Source organism: Filicampus tigris, chromosome 2 (assembly GCF_054856515.1).
Source record: "Filicampus tigris isolate MCC_2025a chromosome 2, RoL_Ftig_1.0, whole genome shotgun sequence".
NCBI classification, from domain to species: Eukaryota; Metazoa; Chordata; class Actinopteri; order Syngnathiformes; family Syngnathidae; genus Filicampus; species Filicampus tigris.
This window is the reverse complement of record NC_141218.1, coordinates 18,225,875-18,247,379: the sequence shown is the minus strand read 5'-3', so window position 1 is coordinate 18,247,379 and position 21,505 is coordinate 18,225,875. Positions and strand designations below refer to the sequence as shown.

Genomic DNA, 21,505 nt, shown 5'->3' with positions numbered 1-21,505 from the left:
GAGAACATTGTGATAAGCCAATTAGCAGACGATACAACTTTATTTCTGGAGAATGGAGATCAAGTTCCACTGGCTCTAAAGACTGTTGATTTGTTCTCCAAGGCATCTTGTTTCCAACTCAATTTGAAAAAATGTGAGATTTTGACCTTACATGATTCCCAATTACATATGTGATACCGAGGTGAAAAAGAAAGTCAAATACTTGGGGATTATTATCTCTAAGGACAAAATGTTGATGGAAAAAAATGAATATATGTGATACTGTGGACAAATGCAAACCTATTTTAAACAGATGGTTACAAAGAGACATCTCCATTTTGGAAGGTTTCTGTTAACAAAAATGGAGGGCCGGTCAAGAGTCATCTATCCTACATTTTATTTACCAGTCTCAACTAAAATGATTAAGACAATAAAAACTCTAAATTTCAGATTCATATAGAGAAACAAATGCCAGTATATAAGAAAAAATGACATGGTAAAAGGGTATGAAGAAGGAGGTATAACACTATCGATTTTGATGCTATGAATGGAGTCCTAAAACTAAAATGGCTGAAGTCCTTTTTTACAAATCAAGATTCGTTTTGGTTTATTGTTCCCAATATGATTTTCCAAAAAGTAGGGGGAATAGATTTTCTGTTGCGATGTGACTTTGAGTCTAGATCATTACCGTTTAAACTTTCAGATTTTCATCAACAAGCCCTTCTCTATTGGAAATTATTATACTGGCATAATTTTACTCCTCACAATACTCCAATCTGGAATAACAGATATGTATTATTTAAAGAGAAATCCATTTTTAAGGCAGAATGGCACTCAAAAGGAATTTGGGCTGTTGCACACTTGTTAGACGAAAATGGAAACTGGTTGAATTCGTCTTGAACGTTTTATTGCTTTTCGGGAGGTTTTTAATCTACAAGTGCAGATATTTCAGAACAAAGCTGTGTCTTCTCCAGGAAAAATGGAAAAATGACTACTTACTTTTTTGTACATCTCTGAAGCTGATTAGGGACAAAAAAGCCCTTTGCTTATTCTCTTTATTGGAAATATTTGATTTACTGTAGAAAGCCCCCTTACAAATTTAATTTCTGTTTGTTTTCTTTTAATATTATTATTTTTTTATGTTATATTTTGAATTGCATTGGTATGGTTCTTATGCTCAGTCGATGTTATTTGTTCTATGAGTGCCTATTTGTTTGTATATCACTGTCAATAAAATAAAAATAAAAAATAAAACATAGGGTGCGCTTCCCCTACAGAAGGCTGCCATATTTCGCTGCCATTTTAGTGAAACAAACTTAGTGAAGGTAGTTCCGAATGCATCATTGCTACTTCATGTGTAAACAATGCATTATACGTACTTCGTGACTTTTGAAGTTTGTGATAACATTTTGCTTGTACCCCCGCTGAAAAAATGTTTGGTAGGCTTGCGACGTGTGGACTCTCGTCTCAAGTCGGCACCGTTCGTGCGTTATGTCAAAATGCGCTTGCCATCTCAGGTTGCATTCTACTATATGACCGCTAGATGGGACTGATATCTACATGTTGTCCTTTTATGTAATGGTATTGGGGGTAAAAGCAAGTCTTTTATTCTTTTTTTTTGTTTTTGTGTTTTTATGCCTAGATTTAAAAGCATTTACACTTGGGGGTGACTTCACTTCTTTTGGGAACTTATTCCACTTGCTTGCAGCATAACAGCTAAATATAGTTCCACCATGTTTTTGTTCAACTCTGAGCGCACTAATTGACTTGAGTCTTCTGCCCTCAGCACTAAAATTTAAAAAATGAATGCAAATTGAAATACTGTAAGCAAGCAAACTAACAATAACAGTTGAAAACTATTATCTTTTACGAAACGCTCTGGGGGCCCCTGGAAAAATCGGGGCCTTAGGCTATTGTTTTTGCCTCATGCTTGATGTAATGTGTGATGACTTGTAACACTACTGTTACATTAAAATATTTCAAAAGACTTTGTAGTGACTCTCAAATCTAGGGCAAGCATTGGACCTTTAGAGATGACGTGTTTGTGCTTGGGAGGCTACAGTCGCGTCCACGTTAATCTAACGTCACGCGGAAACTCCCCGGACACATGAATGAATGAAAGGACCGCAAATTGGTAGTGATACGACTTAAACTAGCCGTTTTGTTGGCGTTTGTATGTTGAATTCTCATCCCGGTGGATGTTTTAGACAGTGATTGAAAATCCTTCACTTGTCAGAGGCGGAGTTGACCAGGGGTATTATCAAGATGGCCGCCTTCACTGAACGGTAAGACCAACGGTCGCGCTTAACCATTGTGACGTTTATGTGTCCCATTTTGATACAATACGATTTCACCCGTATCAAGCCGAGTGGAGTTGGAGTATTACTAGTAGCGTGATTGTCTGCCCAATTACAGACCACCAGAGACAATCCGTCGCTTACAGTCGAGAGCTTCGCAATTGAATCAGCGTCTCCTCCGTCAACCTGTGCCTTTTCTAGGAAGCTTGCTAAACGAGTTAGCACGACCAAGCAAAGATCGTTAAGTAAGGACAACGATGCAGCAAGACGCCCGTCTGTCGATTGAACGCTTTGACTTTATCTCTTTTGTCATATTAGACTCATTTTGTGCGTGATCGTTTTAATAAGAGTTGTCCATAAATTTGAACAATGGTAGCTAGTTCTAGCCACTGCTGTAGCTGGATTAATAGAATTAAAGACGTCCCTGTTTTGATGGTTGTTTAAAGTGATGAGTTGATTACTTGACTTTATAGATGGCCGGTTAAGGCGCTTGTATTGAAATTGACTTTAGAATGCGAACGTAATTTGATATCGTAGTCAAACTGTGTACCAGGAGCCGACTACAAGGACAATCTAGCTTCTACATCCGGTGTAATGTATTTTATTAATATTCAGCTTTTCATAGCGAGGACTGTCGAAGTGTTTCACCTAGTTAGAATACGTTCGTACATTTGTCAAATACAGCCTCATAACATTTTACAGTCAATTCAAGAAAAAAGTACATTCATTCATTCTCCAAACTCGAACTGCTTATCCTCACCAATTAAGTCATATATATATATATATATATATATATATATATATATATACACATATACACATACACACACAGGTTAGGTATATTTTCGCTACAAAAAAAAAGCAGATGTTTTTATTTTATTTTATTTATTTTTTATTTTTTTGGGTAAAAGATGACAAGTAACTTTTTTAGAAAAAAAAATTAATAAAAGCGAACTATTCGGGTGACGTTCTAAGAAATTACACCAGAATAAAAACTACAATAACAATAAAGCTCTCATAATTTTGTAAATTATTAAGACACTGAAATCTTTAAACACTCAGCAGCAACAGCCTATGGCACATCTAAGTATTCAAGTGAAAGACAAGCTGTCATTACAGTACATATACACTTTTTGTGGTGAAAAAAAATACATACAATAACAGTTACAATTATTCCTCACTCTATTAAAACTCTTTTTATAATGAAATACAGTAACTTTAAAGTCTTTATGAAATTATTTACACTTTTTAGGCATTGAAATCTTTGAATGTTCAACAGCATATTGTAACAAATTGGGTTATCTGTGTTGTGGTCGGATTTGTGTTTTGCTGAGTTGTGATTTTCCGAGGTTCATGAATGCATCGTACGGCTACATGTACCTTTCTCCATCGGCGATGTTCCCAAACAGGAGACCGCATTGTACGGAGGAACTTGGAGCTCTGGCTTGTTTGCGTATGCCATTATAATGCCATTTATCCATGTATTTAGGATTTATCACGGCTTCTGGCGTCCTGGCTCCTCTCCCGCTTGCAACAGTCAATACCGCCCGTGCGTAAACTCGCGCTAATAATTGGACCGAACCGAACGCAAGTGGATCGAACCGAACATACCGAAACGTATTGATACAGCCACGTGTGCCGTTACACCCCTAATATGTGCGCTGTCAAGCGATTAACATTTTTTAACGAATTAATCGCAACATTTTCCATAATTGATCGAGATTAATCTTATTTTTCAACTCCAATTTTTTACAAAGTTTGGAACAGATATTTACTTGAGTAAAATCTTGGAATTAATGTGGATTTTTAAAAAAGTATATTTCTATTCAAGGACTGTTCTAATAGATTTCTGTGATCCTTGAATACGATTTTTTTTCCCTTCAAATGCAACTGTTGAACGATACACCAAAGATGTACAACTAATATGGTATTTGAAATTGGATTTGCATAGTGCGCAAATTATTTGGGATTTCTCCAATGAGCCGTCGAGCAACTTTTTAAAGTAAAACTATGTAAAGTCTGTCTTTGCACCAGTGACGCTCCTCTAAGTTTGGTTGCAAAGTGAGCAGAGGTCAACTGCCACAGGAAGTACATACAACTGAGTTAATTATTTTTGTGCGTTATAGAATTTAAATTAATCTCCATAGTTAATGCTTTAACTTTGACAGCCCTAATATATACATTCATAAATACATACACACGCACGCGCACACACACACACACACACACACACACACACACACACAATCTAGTCGTACTGGAATGCCTGCCTAAACAAATGCGTTGTAACAGTTAAAAAAAAAAAAAAAAAGTCCACTACAGTGGTAGCTTTTGGCTCTGAAGGGAGGGCTTTCCATAATTTGAGGGCAATGGACTGTTGTCACAGAGGTCACCAACCTTTTTGAAACAGCTACCTCTTCCTGGTTACTTATTAATGCTAAGGTCTACCAGTTTGATGCACACTTTTAAAATAACAAATTGCTCATATTACCTTTACTTAGATGATCTTTGTGAAGACACCGATCATGTAAATGATTTCTCACAATAATTCTCAGCAATAACACTCTATAGCACATCAGGTTTTCATAATAGTAATAAAAGCTGGGTATTTTACAAAAATGTCACCGTCCGTTTATCGCCTTCCTTGGCTCCGCCTGCAGCATGGATACCCTTCCGCCATCCGTCTATCCGCCTTTTTGTCCGGCCGGAACAAATAGTAATTACCTTATAGGCCGGTCCACTTAGTATTTTAAACAGGCTTCCGTTAGCGTTTCCGACTGCCAACTTTAACCAATTACTACTAGCACCCGCCGCTGAGCGATATTTGTAACGAAATACTCACCGTGGCACAAAACCCTCACTGCGGCATGGAAGCCTCATCGCGGCTGCGCGGCTGGACTAAATGGATCTTCTTTTAGGAACCAGAAGCCATAATAGCCTCACCGCGAAATGAGACGATAGATGATTGCACAGATGGAAAAAATGGGTTTCCGACTAAGCTTAGGCCGTTTATTTTTTTAAGGTTCCCGTCTATATAACAGTTATGAATTAATGGTTAGGTTCATCAACAGTTGGATTATTTTTTGAAACGTCATATTTATAAATGACATTGCATGGTAAAATCGGTATTGTGCAACCTTTTATAGGTCAAAGTTAAAACAAAAAAAAAAAGAAAATATCTCAAAAACCCGATGCACTAGAATTTTTTTTTTTAATCGCCATCAAAAATACGTAGGGACAAAGAAAACCATCTCTGATTACAATTTGTTTTACATGGTAGGAAACAGAAAAATATCAGTATGCACGCTTTATTTCTGTTAATAATATTAATATCATATTAATATATAATACAAACAAAATATGGAGGAACCTGACCACTGAGCTCTGTAACTGACTGTGGAAATTTTGATTTGCTAGCTAACAGCCAATCAGAGTGACCAAATTCAACAAACGTAAACGCCCCCAGGACGCTTACCGTCGGGTTATGACACTACGACGGTGGCCACTACACCAATCAGACGGCGCTTAAAGACGCAACGACGCTTAACGACCTCCGACGTCGGTTTGGTGTATCAGGGCCTTTAGGCCAGTACGCTGACTTGCTCTGCCAATTTCAGTGCTTAACTGCCAGACTTTCGCAGACCCCCTAACTGACAGACATTTTCAGACCCTCTTTTATCGTAATGTTTGAAAAAAATAGAAAAAAATATATAAATAAATTCCTGGGATTGAATGGCGGGACTGCTTTAATCTATCTGGAGCGTCCTTAATCTCGATTCCCCTTGTAGGATGGCACCTATTTTGGCGCTCTGGCTTGCTGTGTGTCTCAGTGGGGCACTGGCTGTGGAGAGAGCCAATTTCAAAACCTGTGACCAGAGTGCCTTCTGCAAGTAAGTTAACACCTCGAATAGAATTAGGGAAGCATATAATCACTCGCGTTTAATTTCACGTCCCTCCTTTTGGGTAACACATTTCTGCCATGGTCTTTTTAACTTCCTTAACAGACGTCAGCGAGCATTGAACCCTGGTGAGTCGCCCTATCGAGCCCTACTAGAGACTATGGAGCTAACCAACACTAGACTCACCCTGCAGCTCAAGAATGACAAGAACAAGGTACAGCGCCCACCAAACGGTGGACACATTGGAAGACACTGTAACCGCCATCACAGTAGGCACACATGCACCCCATAAATCCAATCTAAAGGCAAGAACTGTCTACAAATGATGACTTTGTAAGAAAATAATGAAATAAAGAAGATAACTCACATGTATTCATCTACCAATATGTTGCCTATGTTAGTTGCAGCGTGAATTGGCATGCATCATATCCTAAGAGGTGTTTGAAATATTTTTGGGGTTACCCTATTTAGCTAAGTGAGAGAGGCAAACTAATAGAAACACCTCGCAGTATGATGCATGCCACTTCAAATTACAGTAACACAAATAAAACTGAGCATCTACAGAGGGCTGAACAATTTTAAAAACTAATCCAATTGAGATCTTTTTTCCTTAATATTGCGATTTAATGTGCGATTATATTTTCAAGGTCCTATGTATATTTAAGAAACACAAGCAATAGATTAGTCTGTATTGCAATAAACTATTTTGGGTTTATTATACATAAATGATTTGGTCTTACAGGTTAGTCATATGCTAAGTTAAAGCCAAATGAACCATGAATGAATATGATTTTTAAAAAACATTTTAATCTACTTCATTTAGAGTTAATTTACTACAGTAACTTTCAGACTATGGAACGCACCTAATTAAAAGCCGCAACAGCAACTAGGGGAAATCTATTGTTGGCTTGAAGCTCGTCAGTAAAAATTCATAAATCAACCACGTCACGGAATAAAGTAGCATCTTATACGATAAGCACTTTGACAAGCATTCACTACAACATCTTATTCTACCAGACGAGAGTGGCGTAAATCAGATTACAATGATAATGCAAACAAATTCATGAACGAATATGTCAATGTGGACTGCACTTCTTTAGCACTGACCTTATACAGTACCTAAACATTATAAACAAATAAATGAAATCATAAAATAAGACGACCAACCAAAATGAAGCAGTCCCCCTCTACCCCAAAAATTGCAGCATATGTGATGTCGATTTGAATTTGATTAATTGTTCAGCCCTAATCAACACAAACAAAATAATGCAATCCCGTAAAGGACATTTCATTAGTCTGCATCTCCAGTTGTGATCAAAGCACATGCTGTAAAACAAAGGAACAAAAAAAATAAGTCATATCTTGGGCATATCTGCTCATCCAAATGAAATCTCAACATGAATATGATTATAAAGGATGTACAGCATTTCAATTCCTCTTTCCTGCTGGCTTGTAGGTGCGTCTGCTCCTGGAGCTCTATCGTCTCCAGGGAAACATAACGAGGGTGAAGATTAATGAGCTGAAGCCGCTGAAGCCTCGCTATGAGGTCCCAGACGTGCTCATCAGAGAGCCGCCTACAGAGCCGTAAGTGTCTCATAGGTGGTCGCCTCCCGCGGGCAGTGGGAGCTTTCGGCATGTACGTGACGACTATAGCGACATTACACTTAAAACTCCTGATGATTGTGCAGCATTGAAAGATAGACAATGTTGACTGATAACAGCGTTTTTTTGTTTTGTTTTGTTTTTCTTGTTTTCACATGAGGAAATTAAATACATCATTTCAATTGAATTCTTAAATTTAGGTTTCATGAGCCCAACCAAATCGTCTCAACTTGATGTCAGCATTTTCTCACCGTTCTCTTTTTTTCCCCCAGCCTGTCTCTTTTGTCTCAGGATGAGAACGGAGTGGTTCTGTCCCTGGGGGCGGAGTCTCAAAGGGTGATTGTCAGTGCACTGCCCTTCCGATTGGACATTATGGAGGGGCGAGATGTGCTGCTCTCGCTAAACTCGCGTGGCCTTCTGGCCTTTGAGCACTTACGGATACGCAAGGACACGTGAGAGACCATGCTTACGCACCCACACACGCTCACTTTGATAAATGCCAACCCTCATTGGTAAACGACACAGATTCCTCTCTGTGTTTTTTGACAACATTCGTTTCATTTGAGAATTGTCTGACTCGTTCTGTCCTCTTCTCCTTATCGCCCTAGTTTCTCCTATTTAGCAACTAGCGCATTGGCTAGTGTGTGGAATAATGTCAAGAGTGTTTTCTCTAGGTAAAGAAAATGCTGTGTATTGTATTCCTTGTATTAATCTGTAAAAAGTAACGTAACTCATAGTCTCTTTAAACAAAAGTCCAATTTGACCCCTCAAATAAATGAGAGAAAAGGGAAGGTGTGGACAGTGTGCTTTTGATGTTGCTGAGAATACGATGCATTTGCAGGTGGTGGAATTAAATTCAAAATGAAACCATTTCCATAGTTTAAATTATTAAAGAAATACAGAATGGGACCTTGATTTTTACATTTTTTACCTTTAAAAAAAAAACAATCAATCACCCCAATTATGAATTAAGTAGAATTTAAGTTTGCATGGTGATATTTAGGCTTTTCCTGTTGAGTCATTTAATTTGAAACAAGGAACTAAACTTGCATGAGCTTGTTGACTTTCTTGACCAAGCAGTTACTCATGTTGATAGATTTGTTTTGTTTTTATTGTTTCGCCAGCCACCAAAATTTGCATAAATGAAAAAAATATATCTCTGTTACGCATTGATCAACGGGGACTTAGGTGGGCTGTTGTCTGGTCTCTTCCTCCCAACCTAATATAGTCAATCAAAAGATGACTTTGAAAAATTGCCATTGGTGTTGGAGCGTTAACATCATCACTGCTAGGAATATTCCAGAAATGCCTCGAGTCCTCGACTCTGTTACTAAAAAAGTATTTCCTCTTACTTGCTATGTCATGGGTTGCTCTGATGGCTTTAAGAATAAGAATGTATGAGTCAAGAATGTGAACATTTTGCCCTTAAGCCACCCCATAAAGCGCTTCGCCTTTATCCCACCCCATACAGCCACGGATGTTTGCTTTTCCATTAGACTTTTTCGGTAAGCGGTTCCAGTACTTCTCAGAACCGTCTCAGGGCTTCCTAGGGCGGAGAGGGAGGATGACGAGCCGCTGACTCGGAGAGGCGGTCAAATGAATGAGACAGAGCGCTCCTTTCAGAATGATTCATAATGAAATTGTTATTATGGTTCAATCTTGATGTAGAAGACAAAATAAGTGTAGTTTGGTCTTGACTGCGGGTGGGTGGCTGTCTCTTGCTGCCTTAAACCCGGAAATAGATTTTTCATCTGTGAGAGCGTCTGTGCTTATGATGGGCTGTACGGTTTTGTTTGAGGCTAATGGATAAGCGGCAATCTGCTGCCTTGGTTCCGAACCCTGCAGCATCCGCATCTCCTTTTGATCTGTAATTAGCTTAAGAATCATCCGTTGCTTGCATGCTTGCTGCAGCAAATAAAGCACCTCCACACCTTAATGTAGACGAGACTTCATTTCCCACTGACTAGATGCACATGTAAAGAAGTCGCGCAGTTTTCTGAGGTCCTATTGTTAGAACACTCGTGTTTGAATATGGCGGCAGCCGTCATCCTCTGTGTTTGACCCGTTTTTCAGGTTAATTACACTGTATTGTTTAAACAATGTCTTTTCCAAAGTAACATCCTTCTCTTTTTGCCATATCCCCTTCTATGCTGTTTTATCTTGTGCCATGGAGCAGCCAGGCAGATCGAGAGGCTGACGATGCAGATGTGGAGGATGAGGTCCTACACACAAATTGAGTCTTACTGTACCTGGGGGTCCTTCCATGCCAAATCACCCAGTGGTTTAACCAAGCAGATTTTGATTTCAATGAAACTTGGTGTACTTGTTGATAGTGATGGCAAGTTTCAGAGATTTGAATTGTTTACAATAAGCAGTCAAAGTATCCATACCCTCAGATATTCATTCGAAGATGTATGTATGTATGGAGACTACTTATTGCTGCTAAACAAGACAATTGGCATCTCTGAAACTTCTATACGCTTTAGAAAACGTGAGGTTTCATGAACATTTTTGCCAAGCTCAGATGATCCACAAGATCAATTTTAAAGTCAAATTATATGTAATTAAGTTACTAAAATATGCACCAATCTTCTAAATGATTGGAGATTAGGAATCCTTGTTGAATTCCCTTTCCAACAATACCTGTTTAGGGAAGATTGGCCCAGACCACGACATACAAGGGATCAAAGGAAGGCGGTCACATCACGTTTTGCTGAAAATGTCAAAATTCGGCGGGCCGTAGCTCCTAAATACCTGCACCAAATGACCTCAACTTTTGAGATTCAGAGTCATGCCATCACTACCAACAAGTACACAAACCTTCATTAAAAGCAAAATCTAATTAAGTTTGATTTGTATTTATGTATTTATTTATTTTTTTATTGATTTGGCATGGAATGATCCCTCCTACAATTGCATCTGAAAAAAAAATCCTTGTGAATAAGTTCTTACTTTTCCCTTTGACCTTGTAGGCTATATTGGATGAGAAAGTTGAAGAGGGCATGTGGGACGAAACTTTTAAGTCATTTACAGACACCAAACCTAATGGTAAGTAAGTTTCAAATTGTAGTAGTGAGCCTTAGCACCATCAACGCACACGCACCCCCCCCCCCCCCCCCACACACACACACAGTCGTGGTGTCATGTAATTTTAAACGCTTGTTGTCGTCGTCATTGTGCAAAGCAAAAGTGGCACTGCTGCTGTTGCTGCCGCTTCTTCTTCGCTGCCTCGGTCGCACGGACGTAATCATGGCTTAGCTTTCTCTTTGCACAAAACATCATCAAGGTCCTATGGATAAAATGCAACGAGGAATTCTAGTAAAGATAAGCTGTTTTAAAACAAACTTAAGACAAGACTAACAAACGCTTAACATTTTATTTGCCGATGTTTCGTCATCTTTGTGTTGAGCACGTCGTGCTTGCCGGGAGGCTGAGTGCGCTCCGCTCACAACTTCTTGGACAGCTGTTTACTATCCTCTTATCCTGCTTGACTCTGACTAAATGAACGGCACATTTGAATAACGTTATGAGTTTCCGAACGGAACGTTGTTCAAAAGTGTTGTTCATTTGTTAGCGTGGATGAGACTTGCGAGAGGCTGCGATGAGGCGCAGCCAACCAGGTCACGGGATAAATCCACTTGTGCTCTCGTTGGTCGATCACACGCCTTTTTATGAGTGCCCGCGGGTATATATAAAGCCTTCGAGTCAACTCAACTCTTTGGAACAATGCGTCTTTCTGTAATATGGCTCTATTTTTCATTTTTATTTTTTTGATGAATACTTTTTGAAAACCCGCAATTCACTGAGGCCGCTAGCGCCCCTAGCGGTGGAAGAAAAATGCACAGAATAGCTGTACCGTTCTATAAGCCGCAAGGTTCTAAACCTAGGAAAAAAGTAGCGGCTTATAGTACGGAAAATATGGTAGTTAAAAGAAACAAAATGAAATAAAAACTACCCATACTACATTTAGGTTTAGAGTTGACCCAATCAAATGATTTTTTATTCTGCTCTTACATTACAGGTCCAACTTCCGTCGGTCTTGACTTTTCATTACCAGGGGTGGAGCATGTCTATGGCATTCCAGAACACGCAGACAGCCTCCGACTTAAAACTACAGAGTGAGTTGCCAACAAAATCTATATGAGTATGTGAGAGAAGTGGGTTTCCTTCAAAGGTGCTTGTTTAGTGTGGGACTTCCTGCAGGGACTGAACATATTTTGTGTATCTACCTCTCAGTAATGGAGATCCATATCGTCTTTATAATTTGGACGTATTCCAATATGAGCTGGATAATCCTATGGCACTTTATGGTTCCGTGCCTGTTATGTTGGCCCACAATGCGCAGCGGACCACAGGAATATTTTGGCTCAATGCAGCTGAGACCTGGATTGACATCAGCTCCAACACTGCAGGGAAGGTTTGTGCCTCCTCCCATGCTGGAGGTCTTTCATAACACATTGTGCTGTTTGTGAGTTTTAATGAACTATCTGCCAGTTTAGCCAGATGCATTTATTTGGTTCTCTTCAGACTGTGTTTGGAAAAATGCTGGATTACGTGCAGGGCTCCAGTGAGACCCCACAGACGGATGTGCATTGGTTCTCTGAAAGCGGCATCATTGATGTCTTCATAATGCTTGGCCCAACACCAAAGGATATTTTCTCACAATATGCCTCCCTGACAGGTAAGGTGATGATGTCAGCCGCCATATCATGATGATCCAATCATTAATTTAGGTTTCCTTACTGACAGTCTTACGAAGTCTTAGTATTATTTCATTTTGATTCAAATTTCTTCCCGCTATGAATAACGTTTCGATCTATCTGCACTTGCATCCTCAATGTGTTGTAACTTTGGGCAGGCACGCAGGCCTTCCCTCCTCTGGCCGCACTGGCCTACCATCAGTGCCGCTGGAACTACAATGATCAGGAAGACATACAGTCGGTGGATGCAGGCTTCGACGAGCACGACATCCCCTATGATTTCATCTGGCTCGATATTGAGCACACGGATGGGAAACGCTACTTTACCTGGGATACCAACAAGTTTCCCACACCCAAGGAAATGCTTCAGGGTCTCATGGATAAGAAGCGCAAGGTATGGACGGTTGGCCCGGCAAGACAACCGGAGCTCATGTTGGAGTTAATAAGATCATCTGTTTGCAGTGAACACCCGTTAATTACAGAGGCTATCCAGACTGACATATATTTGGTGAAAAACCGCAAAAGAGAGAGACCATAAAATTTTTTTTTAAAAAAGCACAACGGCCAGTTTCTATGCAAACTGTATCTGCCTAGTTTTCAAAGAGACTGGCTGTTTTCAAGGCATTCGGTATCAAGAGTTACTACCAGATGAAACATGCAAACTATGACAAGGTGACTGGTAACGAATGCCATGAACAATTAAAGCAACTGGAAGCTGAATGTTTGGCTCCCGCACATTTTCACCTCACCTCACCTCTGTTATAGGGATTGTGGTATTGCTCTCCTCCTCTTGTAATGGTATGCCCCACCAGCCGGAGGGGGTGTGGTATACGTGAAGTGAGAATGAGGAAATACAGGCACGCTGGAACGCACACTGTCTCATGTCTCTCTAAACACAAACAGCCTCGCCGCGGCCATTGAAGCCTCATCGCAAAAATAGACTATAGACAAGGGGTCCCCAACCACCGGGCCTTGGACCGGTCCTGGACCGCAGGCCACTCTAGACCGGGCCAATTTGGACGCACAGATGAAAGAAGAAAAAAAAAGCTACAGTACTTTCAGTTTATTTATTATCTGAAGCTGAAAAACATTTTGTGAAAAGTGACCGGATTCTCTCCGTTACATCTATCTATGACTGACTCTTAACGCCTAACGCTAATATTAAATGCACAAGCTAGTAAATGAGTAACATAAACAGACGTATTTGGAAACGACTACAGACGAATGATGGATTAAATGAAGGGGCTTCTGACTATGCTTAGTCCGTCTATTTTAGTAGTAGTAGTTATACCCGTCATTCGTCAACCGTTAGCAAAATGGCCATCTGTTAGCGGAACGCCCAGCTCTGGTAGTGTGCGTATGTACGTGTATTACATCATGGCTTGCGCTCCTCGTTAGTTAGGTTAGGGCTCAAAGGGTTTAAGAGGCGGGGCCTGGTGGGGGGGGGGGCATGTGATGCTGGCAAGTCTGCTTGTGAGCGTCTGGGCGTGAGCTTTGGCAATTTTACTTTTCACCCGGCATTCAATAAACATGGATCTGTAACTGTGGCTCTCCATTCCCACATGGAAGGTCAATGACAGTAAATAAGTATACTATAAAAATCTATTAAAAATGACAACTTAAAAAAATCTACAAAATAAGCGAATGGTTAACCGTCATATAGCAGAGGAACACTGCTTGGCTTTCATAGTCACTCAGAAAATAATACGACCCCTAGCATCTCAAGGCGCTGTAGAATCCCAACTGATTTTGCGCAACATTTACTAATAATTTCCCTCTTTGTTTAACAGATGGTAACTATTGTAGACCCTCATATCAAAGTGGACAGCAGCTACAAGATCCATAATGAAATCAAGTCTCGAGGTTTCTACACAAAGAATAAAGATGGCGGCGACTATGAAGGCTGGTGTTGGCCTGGTAAATAAAATTGAATGAAAATTGACTGGTGGTACGCAACATGTTTGATGATGCATCCTTACCAAATAACCATGCCCTGTTTTGTGTTGGACTTGATTTTATATAGGTAGTGCTGGCTATCCAGACTTCACCCGTGAAGACATGAGGGCTTGGTGGGCCAGCATGTTTGCCTATGACCAGTATGAGGTGAGAGTCAATAAACGGGCAATAAACAGCCTTTAGTTGAAGAAGAATTTTTCATTATCTGTCAAACTGCTACTTCTTGTGTCACTAGTAGTAGTATTAGTAGTCGTGCAGTTGAGGTACCATTATGCATTTAATATCTCGGTTCACGTAGGTACAGTATGTCAACGAGCCAATTTTCTGAACCATTGTTCTCTACAGGGCACGATGGAGAACTTGTATATATGGAATGACATGAATGAGCCTTCGGTATTCAACGGGCCTGAGATCACCATGCACAAGGAATCAAAGCATGGCGACTGGGAGCACCGTGACCTGCACAACCTTTATGGCTTCTACGTGGTGAGTAGCGGTGCTTGCAGCGTTCACTTCCGGACAAGACTTGGAGAACATTAGCTTAGCAAGATAATCGCCCGTGATTGAAGGTTTCCATGTGTAGTTTATGGTCTTGGCCTTTCTAATTGTCGTGTTTGTTGCAGCAAAAGGCCACAGCGGAGGGCCTGATCCAGAGATCAGGAGGGGTGGAAAGACCTTTTGTTTTGACTAGGGCCTTCTTTGCTGGGTCACAGCGCTATGGTGAGCCTTCACCTGTGTTCATTACTCTCCACCAAACCTTCTATCACTGTTTCTTGAGGCAATGCTTGAGTGTTTCAAGGGTGTTTTGCGCATCTCTAGGTGCTGTGTGGACTGGAGATAATGCTGCCGAGTGGGGCCATCTAAAAATCTCCATCCCCATGTGTCTCAGTATGGGTCTGGTGGGAATAGCTTTTTGTGGTGGTAAGCGCCTCTGTTTCAGGTCATCTTTTGAATGTATTTATTCTCAACAAAGTGCTAAAATGCTTTCTTATATATAGTATTTATTTATTTTGTCATTTCAAGTTATATTTTAAGGTATATTTTAAGGTTTTTTTTCAAGGATTCAAGGCATTTTACTTTCCTCAAAATTCAAGGATCCAAAGATCCAAGGATTTTTCTTTGTCATACCAACATACATTTCCACATATGGCATGAAATGCGATACCCCAGGCCCCAGTTAGTCCCTAGACGTGTAACAATAAAAATACAACAGCCAAATAATAAGATGAAGAGATATGGGAGATCCTTATTCAAGGTTTGAATGAAGATGCACTAAATGAAATTGCAAGAGGCTTGAATTTCACATATTTACAAGGTCATTTTGTACTGGACAGAAAGAATAGGGAGTTCAAAAATAATGGTAAACATGCAGGGATGAAAAAGCATAAGGCTGTTGATAGTTTTGAGTAGTTGAGTTTTAGTAGGTGAATAAACAAGGCTTTAAAGTCAATGAATAATCATTTTATTAATCATGATTTCAATCTCAATCAAAACAATCATGATTATTCTTATTTCCATAATCGTCCAGCCCAAACAGAGAGTGAAACTGACAAATACAAAATAAAGACATTCACAAGTAGCATGGAGGAGACATTAGTGCTGAACTACCTGTAGTTAACGGCCAACCGGATATGCTGCCAGTCAGTGGGCCACACCCGTTCAAGGCACACATCAACACGCAAATACTGCTGTGTGTGTGGTGTGACCTTTGTCTTCATATTTTTATTTTAAAATATAGTGCTGTTTTTCTTTGAAAATGCAACCAAACAAACTAAAGGCATTTAAAGTCCATGAAATGGGAAAAATTGATCTAATCTGCAAAAACTACGAGCTTAGTAAATTAATGAATTCAACTCGTAATTACCGGAACCACAATATCAGTATTTAGTTACTCTATGGCCGCAGCATGACTCGAAAGATCCTCAATTATCTTTGTTCGTGTCCCACAGCTGACGTTGGGGGTTTCTTCAAGTCTCCCAGCTCAGAGCTGCTGGTGCGTTGGTACCAGACAGGAGCCTACCAGCCCTTCTTTAGGGCTCACGCCCACCTGGACACTGCCCGTCGCGAGCCATGGCTCTTCGGTCCGGAGAACACCGCTCTGATCCGAGAGGCTGTGCGCCAACGCTACAGCCTCCTGCCGTATTGGTACCAGCAGTTCTACCACACGTATCGCACTGGGCATCCAGTCATGAGGTGAGCATTTAGTAGTAAGGTTTTAAATAAGTACATCCCACCTGAATACATTTATAGTCGTAGTTTGTTTTTTTTATGTTGTGATATTAATAAATGTGATCTCCACATGGACATAAAATTTTTGATTTTTGTCAAATGGCTGATGAAACTGTCATGTATCCCGCTACAGTGGACCCACAGTGTAAGAATACTGCTGACATTCTTGTTTTTTGTAGGCCACTGTGGGTGGAATATCCTCAGGATCCTGTTACTTATACTCTGGAGGATGAGTTCTTGATTGGTGAGACCAAATGGCAAACATAAATATATAAATGAATATAAATATTTAATACCTCTGCATAGTTTCACTGCATCATCCAAGTTCTGTCCACTGATTAATTAAATACCGTATTTTCAGGACTATAAGACGCTACTTTTTTCCTAGGTTTTGAACCATACGGGTTATATAAAGGTGCGACTATTCTGTGGATTTTTCTTCCACCGCTAGGGGCGGTCTAACCGGAATTACAATACAAGTGCCATTAACAGGATGTGACTGCAGGTGGAGGAATTCAATAGGCAAAGGCGCTATGCACTAGGTTATGAATTCCAGAGATGGACATCGGCCCTCCGTCCTCGGGTTTCCGTCCTGCATAATCAATCAAACCACGTGGTCCAAGTCGGTCGGAGTCAGCCAACCGGCGTCGAGAACGGACTTTACTGATACCGCGTCACATGCAGGGGCCGCACTCCTGACATGCGGTCGAGTAAGGAAACAATAAAAAGTAAGAGGGTGTGGTGTACCTTGCGGCCCCACAGACGCAATGACATGTGTCCCATATTCTTTTTATTTCACCAATGACAACGCCGTGCGTTAGTGTGTGTCAATTGCTTTGGTTTGATATTTTTCTATGTTTGGCGGCATGTCTGCTCGTGCGGTGCTTGCGTGTGACGTAAAGATTACGTTCTCGACGCCGATTGGCTGTCGCCGGCGAGGGATGGGCCAGGACCACGTGGGTCGATTGAATATGCAGGACGAAAACCCCAGGACGGAGGGCCGATGCCCAGCTCTGTGAATTATGTAGTATGTGGAAGTAGAGCTGACAAACTGGAGTGGCAGCGGGCAGTGAAATGAAGATAAGTACCTTATTTTCTCTTGGTTCTGTTCTGTTTTAATCAGTAAACTTGCTGCCATGTTAAAAGGCACTGTTAGGAAATAATCGGTTCAGGTACATACACTTACATTTGCATTCTGTATATCAAATTTTTCAACATAGATAGGTGCGGATTAAATATGGTTTTATCATTTTTAAAGAAATAGAGTAGGTGCGGCTTATAGTCCGGAAAATACGGTAAGTCAGCGTCTTCAGCCTGGTAGTCCTAATATTGGCCCCAAATCAGACTGTACCATACCTACTAAATTGCTGCAGGTAGAGACTTGTTGGTGCACCCCGTCACTGAAGAGGGAGCCACTGGAGTAACTGCTTACCTGCCAGGAAAAGAGGAGGTACGGAAAAAAAAAAATGCCCTCAAACCATCTCTGTGGACTTGGTGGTCCCCAAAGTCTTAACTCTAGCGTGTACCCGTCAGGTCTGGTTTGATGTCCACACCTTCCAGAAGCACAATGGCGGCCAGAACCTTTACATTCCTGTCATCATGAGCTCTGTAAGACACACACACACCTGTACTCTATAAACATGTCCTCTGTGAATGCCTCTTAAAAGTGTGCATTTTGTTCCTGCAGTCATAACTCACTAACAAGTGTTTTCTGTCTTCACGTCAGATCCCTGTTTTCCAGCGTGGTGGCTCCATTATTCCCAGGAAGCTTCGTGTGCGGAGATCTTCCACTTGTATGGAGCAGGACCCCTACACTGTGTATGTGGCCCTTGGCCGGCAGGTACGTCAAATCACTAACATCACGCATTACACGTTGCCGTTTCGTATTCAAAGATGCGTTGCGTTTTTCACAGAGAGCTGCAGAGGGAGAAATTTACATCGATGATGGACACACTTTCAACTTTGAGAAGAAGGAGTTCATTCACAGGAGGCTGACGTTTGCCAACAACAATCTATCCTCTGTGTGAGTTTCAATGAAGTGAAACTTAAAAAAAACAAAAAACGTATTGGACTAAGTGCACCCTGAAAATGTTTGTTGATGGCACAAGATGGCAAAAAAAGTATTTTGTATAAATGAAGCTCCTCGGCTCAATTTACCATAGTTCCTTGGCACCAAGATGGTACAAAAACAGTGAATTGGTGTGTTTTACAGAATACCGTGTTTTGTGGACCATGGGGCACACTTAAGTCCTTTCATTTTCTCAAAAATCGACATTGTGCCTTGTGTGCTTAGGTGCGCCTTATGTATGGATGGATGCCGGCTTTTCAGTTTGTCATCTTTCAAAAAATACTGTAAATCTGCACTTGCTTCACAGAACAATTATAGAGTAGATAGCTCTTGGTTATATTTGACATTTTGTCATACATCTTGCGCAAAACATTGGACAACGATATACTGTGGAAATATTTAACAATTAACAAATTCAAATTGTGTGCAGACTACAGAGGGTGTTTTCATTGAGTTTGTTTTGTGACGATTTCTGACTATTTCACCCAGTTTATCCTGAATACGAGAGATCAGCAAAGTTTTCTGTGTGTTATGCAAAGGTATACCATTTCCAGCTACTACAGCAGTCAGAATGGGGGGGGGGGGGGGAATCATTATCATTTTATTATGGTGATTTGTGCCACATATCCCTGGAATGGCAATTCTAATGTTACAACGTGGGTCCGCGAGGTAAACTAAACTACACAGCCAGCTTCCAATAGCTGCCAAGTCTCATCGAAAAGGTTTGGACAATGTTGAGTCAGTTGACTTGTTTACAGCTGTTACTGTCAACCAAGATATCATTTAGCATTCGCCAGAGTAATAAAACCACGAGTCACCAGATTGACTAGTCATATTGAAACTTTTTTTTGTTTTGTTTTGTCAGAGGGTCCCCTCCTCTTTGTCGTTCAAAGCGATCCCTGTGTAATTAACACAGTGAACAAAAGCAAGCAAGACACACGGCGCTACCCTATATTTCGTGTCCGGTCTGAACCTAGCATAATAGTGCTAAAGCAATAAAATTAACATAGGGACCTGCACCTAATGGTTCATAAAATTCGGTAATGGATAGGTTCTACATAATATCTACAAATTTGTGGATTGAATCTGCAAATTCTGAATTTGCTTTGGAACCCTGCCGTAGGTAAATATTTTATTTAAAATGAAATTGTCATGGCCCACAGAAACCTTGCTCCAGAGGCCCATTTCTCTACCCAATCCACCATTGAACGCATTGTCATATTGGGGGCCAGTAAGCCCACCAAAGCTACCCTGAAGACAGCAGGTGAGTCCTTCTCTCATTCGTTTTCACATGCTAGTTTCTTCATTGGTTTTTATGTTACTTTCATTTTTGTTGTGCCTTTCATAGATGGTCAGACGAGCCAGCTTGAGTTTGACTTTGATGCCGCCATGTCAGTCTTGACGCTCCGCAAACCCAGCATAAACGCAGGCACTGACTGGACTGTGATGCTCCAGTAAACGTGGAGACAGCAGAGGAGGAGCAGGAGGAAAAAGTGACTGAAGAGAAGAGGAACAAGCAACAGGATTCCCCACTGTGTAAACTTGAACATAAATGTAACACATCCAAACACACGCACACTTCACTTACATATGTTAAGTGCTCGCACGCGCAACACGCTTATCTGAAGTGAAAGTCTATACACTCATGTTCCCCTCTTTTGTGTAATGTTATACAAATTATAAAAACCGATGTTAGTAATCATTAACAAGTGAAGTCATACTCTACTGAGCCTTTCGAGTACGGATATACTGGTAATTGTCATAGCAAATGCGCCGTCCGCTGATGTGTTACAAACAGGTAAATTTTTCACCCAACACATAATTTAGATTTTTAGGTTTTGCGATACGAAGAAAATAATTGATCCTGCTTCTCACTTTCTCAGTTTAAAATAGGCATTTTTCAGCCTCTTCACAAATTAGTGACGGATGAAGTTGTGTGAAAGGAATTAATTTTATTCGCTTTGGTAAGGTATCATGTCAATCCGCTGCTGCACAAAAAGTTCTTCTGAGCAACCTGCATCTTGGCAATAGGAATCCTTTTGGCTACTGTACCACTGACCTGTATGGGTCATCCTGTTGACGCTTTTTTGTTGTTGTTTGGATTTGTTTACTGTTATTTTTAATGCACTTGTGACAACCTAAGAGTTGTTTCGATGTCCAACATTTCCAGATTTTATGGGTCTCAATTATCTTAAATGTAAATCTAGAAGGTATACCCCCTTTGTGTTTTCTGAGTTAGACTGTAGAAATGCAATACCTATGAGAGCTGCAGTGCACAAACCTAAATGATCATTGTCAATCTGCTTTTGTATTGTTTTTATGACTGTAAATGTTGCTACAATTTTTGTTTTCGTTCAACTTGATACAGTGGAAGTGGAAGTGAAGGAGCAGACTAGCTGTCAGAATCGTCAGATATACTTTAAAAGATGTGACCAAGTAAAAATAAAGATGACCAATTGTGATAGAAGATCCTCTTTGATTGTTTTGTATCTTATTGGATTGCTATTTGTCTGGACCTGAAAGCAAGCGTATTAGTACTGTACTACAAATGCACTGTATTTTTAAAATTAAGTAATGTTAGAGCTAATTCAGATGTTCACTTTGGGACATTGAGATTGAACTACCTTTCGAACAAAGCATGTATAATTCTATTATCACTAGAGTGCTGGAAAGTAACAAAGTACAAATACTGTACGTATTACTGAGTCTATTTTTGAATGCTTAAAGCGGAAGTCAGCCCCCCAAAAATATTTGTAGTATGTTCTATACGCCTTC

At 40.4% G+C, this 21,505-nt stretch overlaps 1 protein-coding gene across 6 annotated transcripts; it reads left to right on the top strand.

Moving 5' to 3' along the window:
* The first annotated feature begins 2,004 nt into the window (after nucleotides 1-2,004).
* On the top strand, nucleotides 2,005-21,199 carry ganabb (glucosidase II alpha subunit b). Of its 6 annotated transcripts, none has more exons than XM_086013582.1 (25): nucleotides 2,005-2,264; nucleotides 6,065-6,166; nucleotides 6,281-6,389; nucleotides 7,632-7,759; nucleotides 8,050-8,229; nucleotides 8,386-8,451; nucleotides 9,954-9,996; nucleotides 10,750-10,825; nucleotides 11,799-11,895; nucleotides 12,014-12,194; nucleotides 12,338-12,458; nucleotides 12,636-12,871; nucleotides 14,268-14,394; nucleotides 14,501-14,580; nucleotides 14,779-14,919; nucleotides 15,057-15,153; nucleotides 15,253-15,354; nucleotides 16,383-16,626; nucleotides 16,842-16,906; nucleotides 18,036-18,112; nucleotides 18,196-18,270; nucleotides 18,389-18,502; nucleotides 18,576-18,685; nucleotides 19,894-19,994; nucleotides 20,079-21,199. In XM_086013582.1, the coding sequence occupies exons 1-25, from the start codon at nucleotides 2,245-2,247 to the stop codon at nucleotides 20,186-20,188; spliced, it is 2,802 nt and encodes a 933-aa protein (XP_085869708.1). In that variant the 5' UTR covers nucleotides 2,005-2,244; the 3' UTR covers nucleotides 20,189-21,199. The 6 variants fall into 6 exon arrangements, with proteins under 6 accessions (XP_085869708.1, XP_085869686.1, XP_085869718.1 ...); XM_086013560.1 differs by having other exon boundaries at nucleotides 2,006-2,264; nucleotides 12,305-12,458; XM_086013570.1 differs by lacking the exon at nucleotides 2,005-2,264 and adding an exon at nucleotides 2,285-2,521 and having other exon boundaries at nucleotides 12,305-12,458.
* The last annotated feature ends 306 nt before the right edge of the window (nucleotides 21,200-21,505 follow it).

Coding starts and splice junctions, on each gene's coding strand:
- ganabb (XM_086013560.1), top strand. CDS start 2,245: ATGGCCGCCTTCACTGAACG. Junction 8,452..9,953: donor GTCAAGAGTGTTTTCTCTAG/GTAAAGAAAATG, acceptor GCCATGGAGCAG/CCAGGCAGATCGAGAGGCTG. Junction 10,826..11,798: donor TACAGACACCAAACCTAATG/GTAAGTAAGTTT, acceptor CTTACATTACAG/GTCCAACTTCCGTCGGTCTT.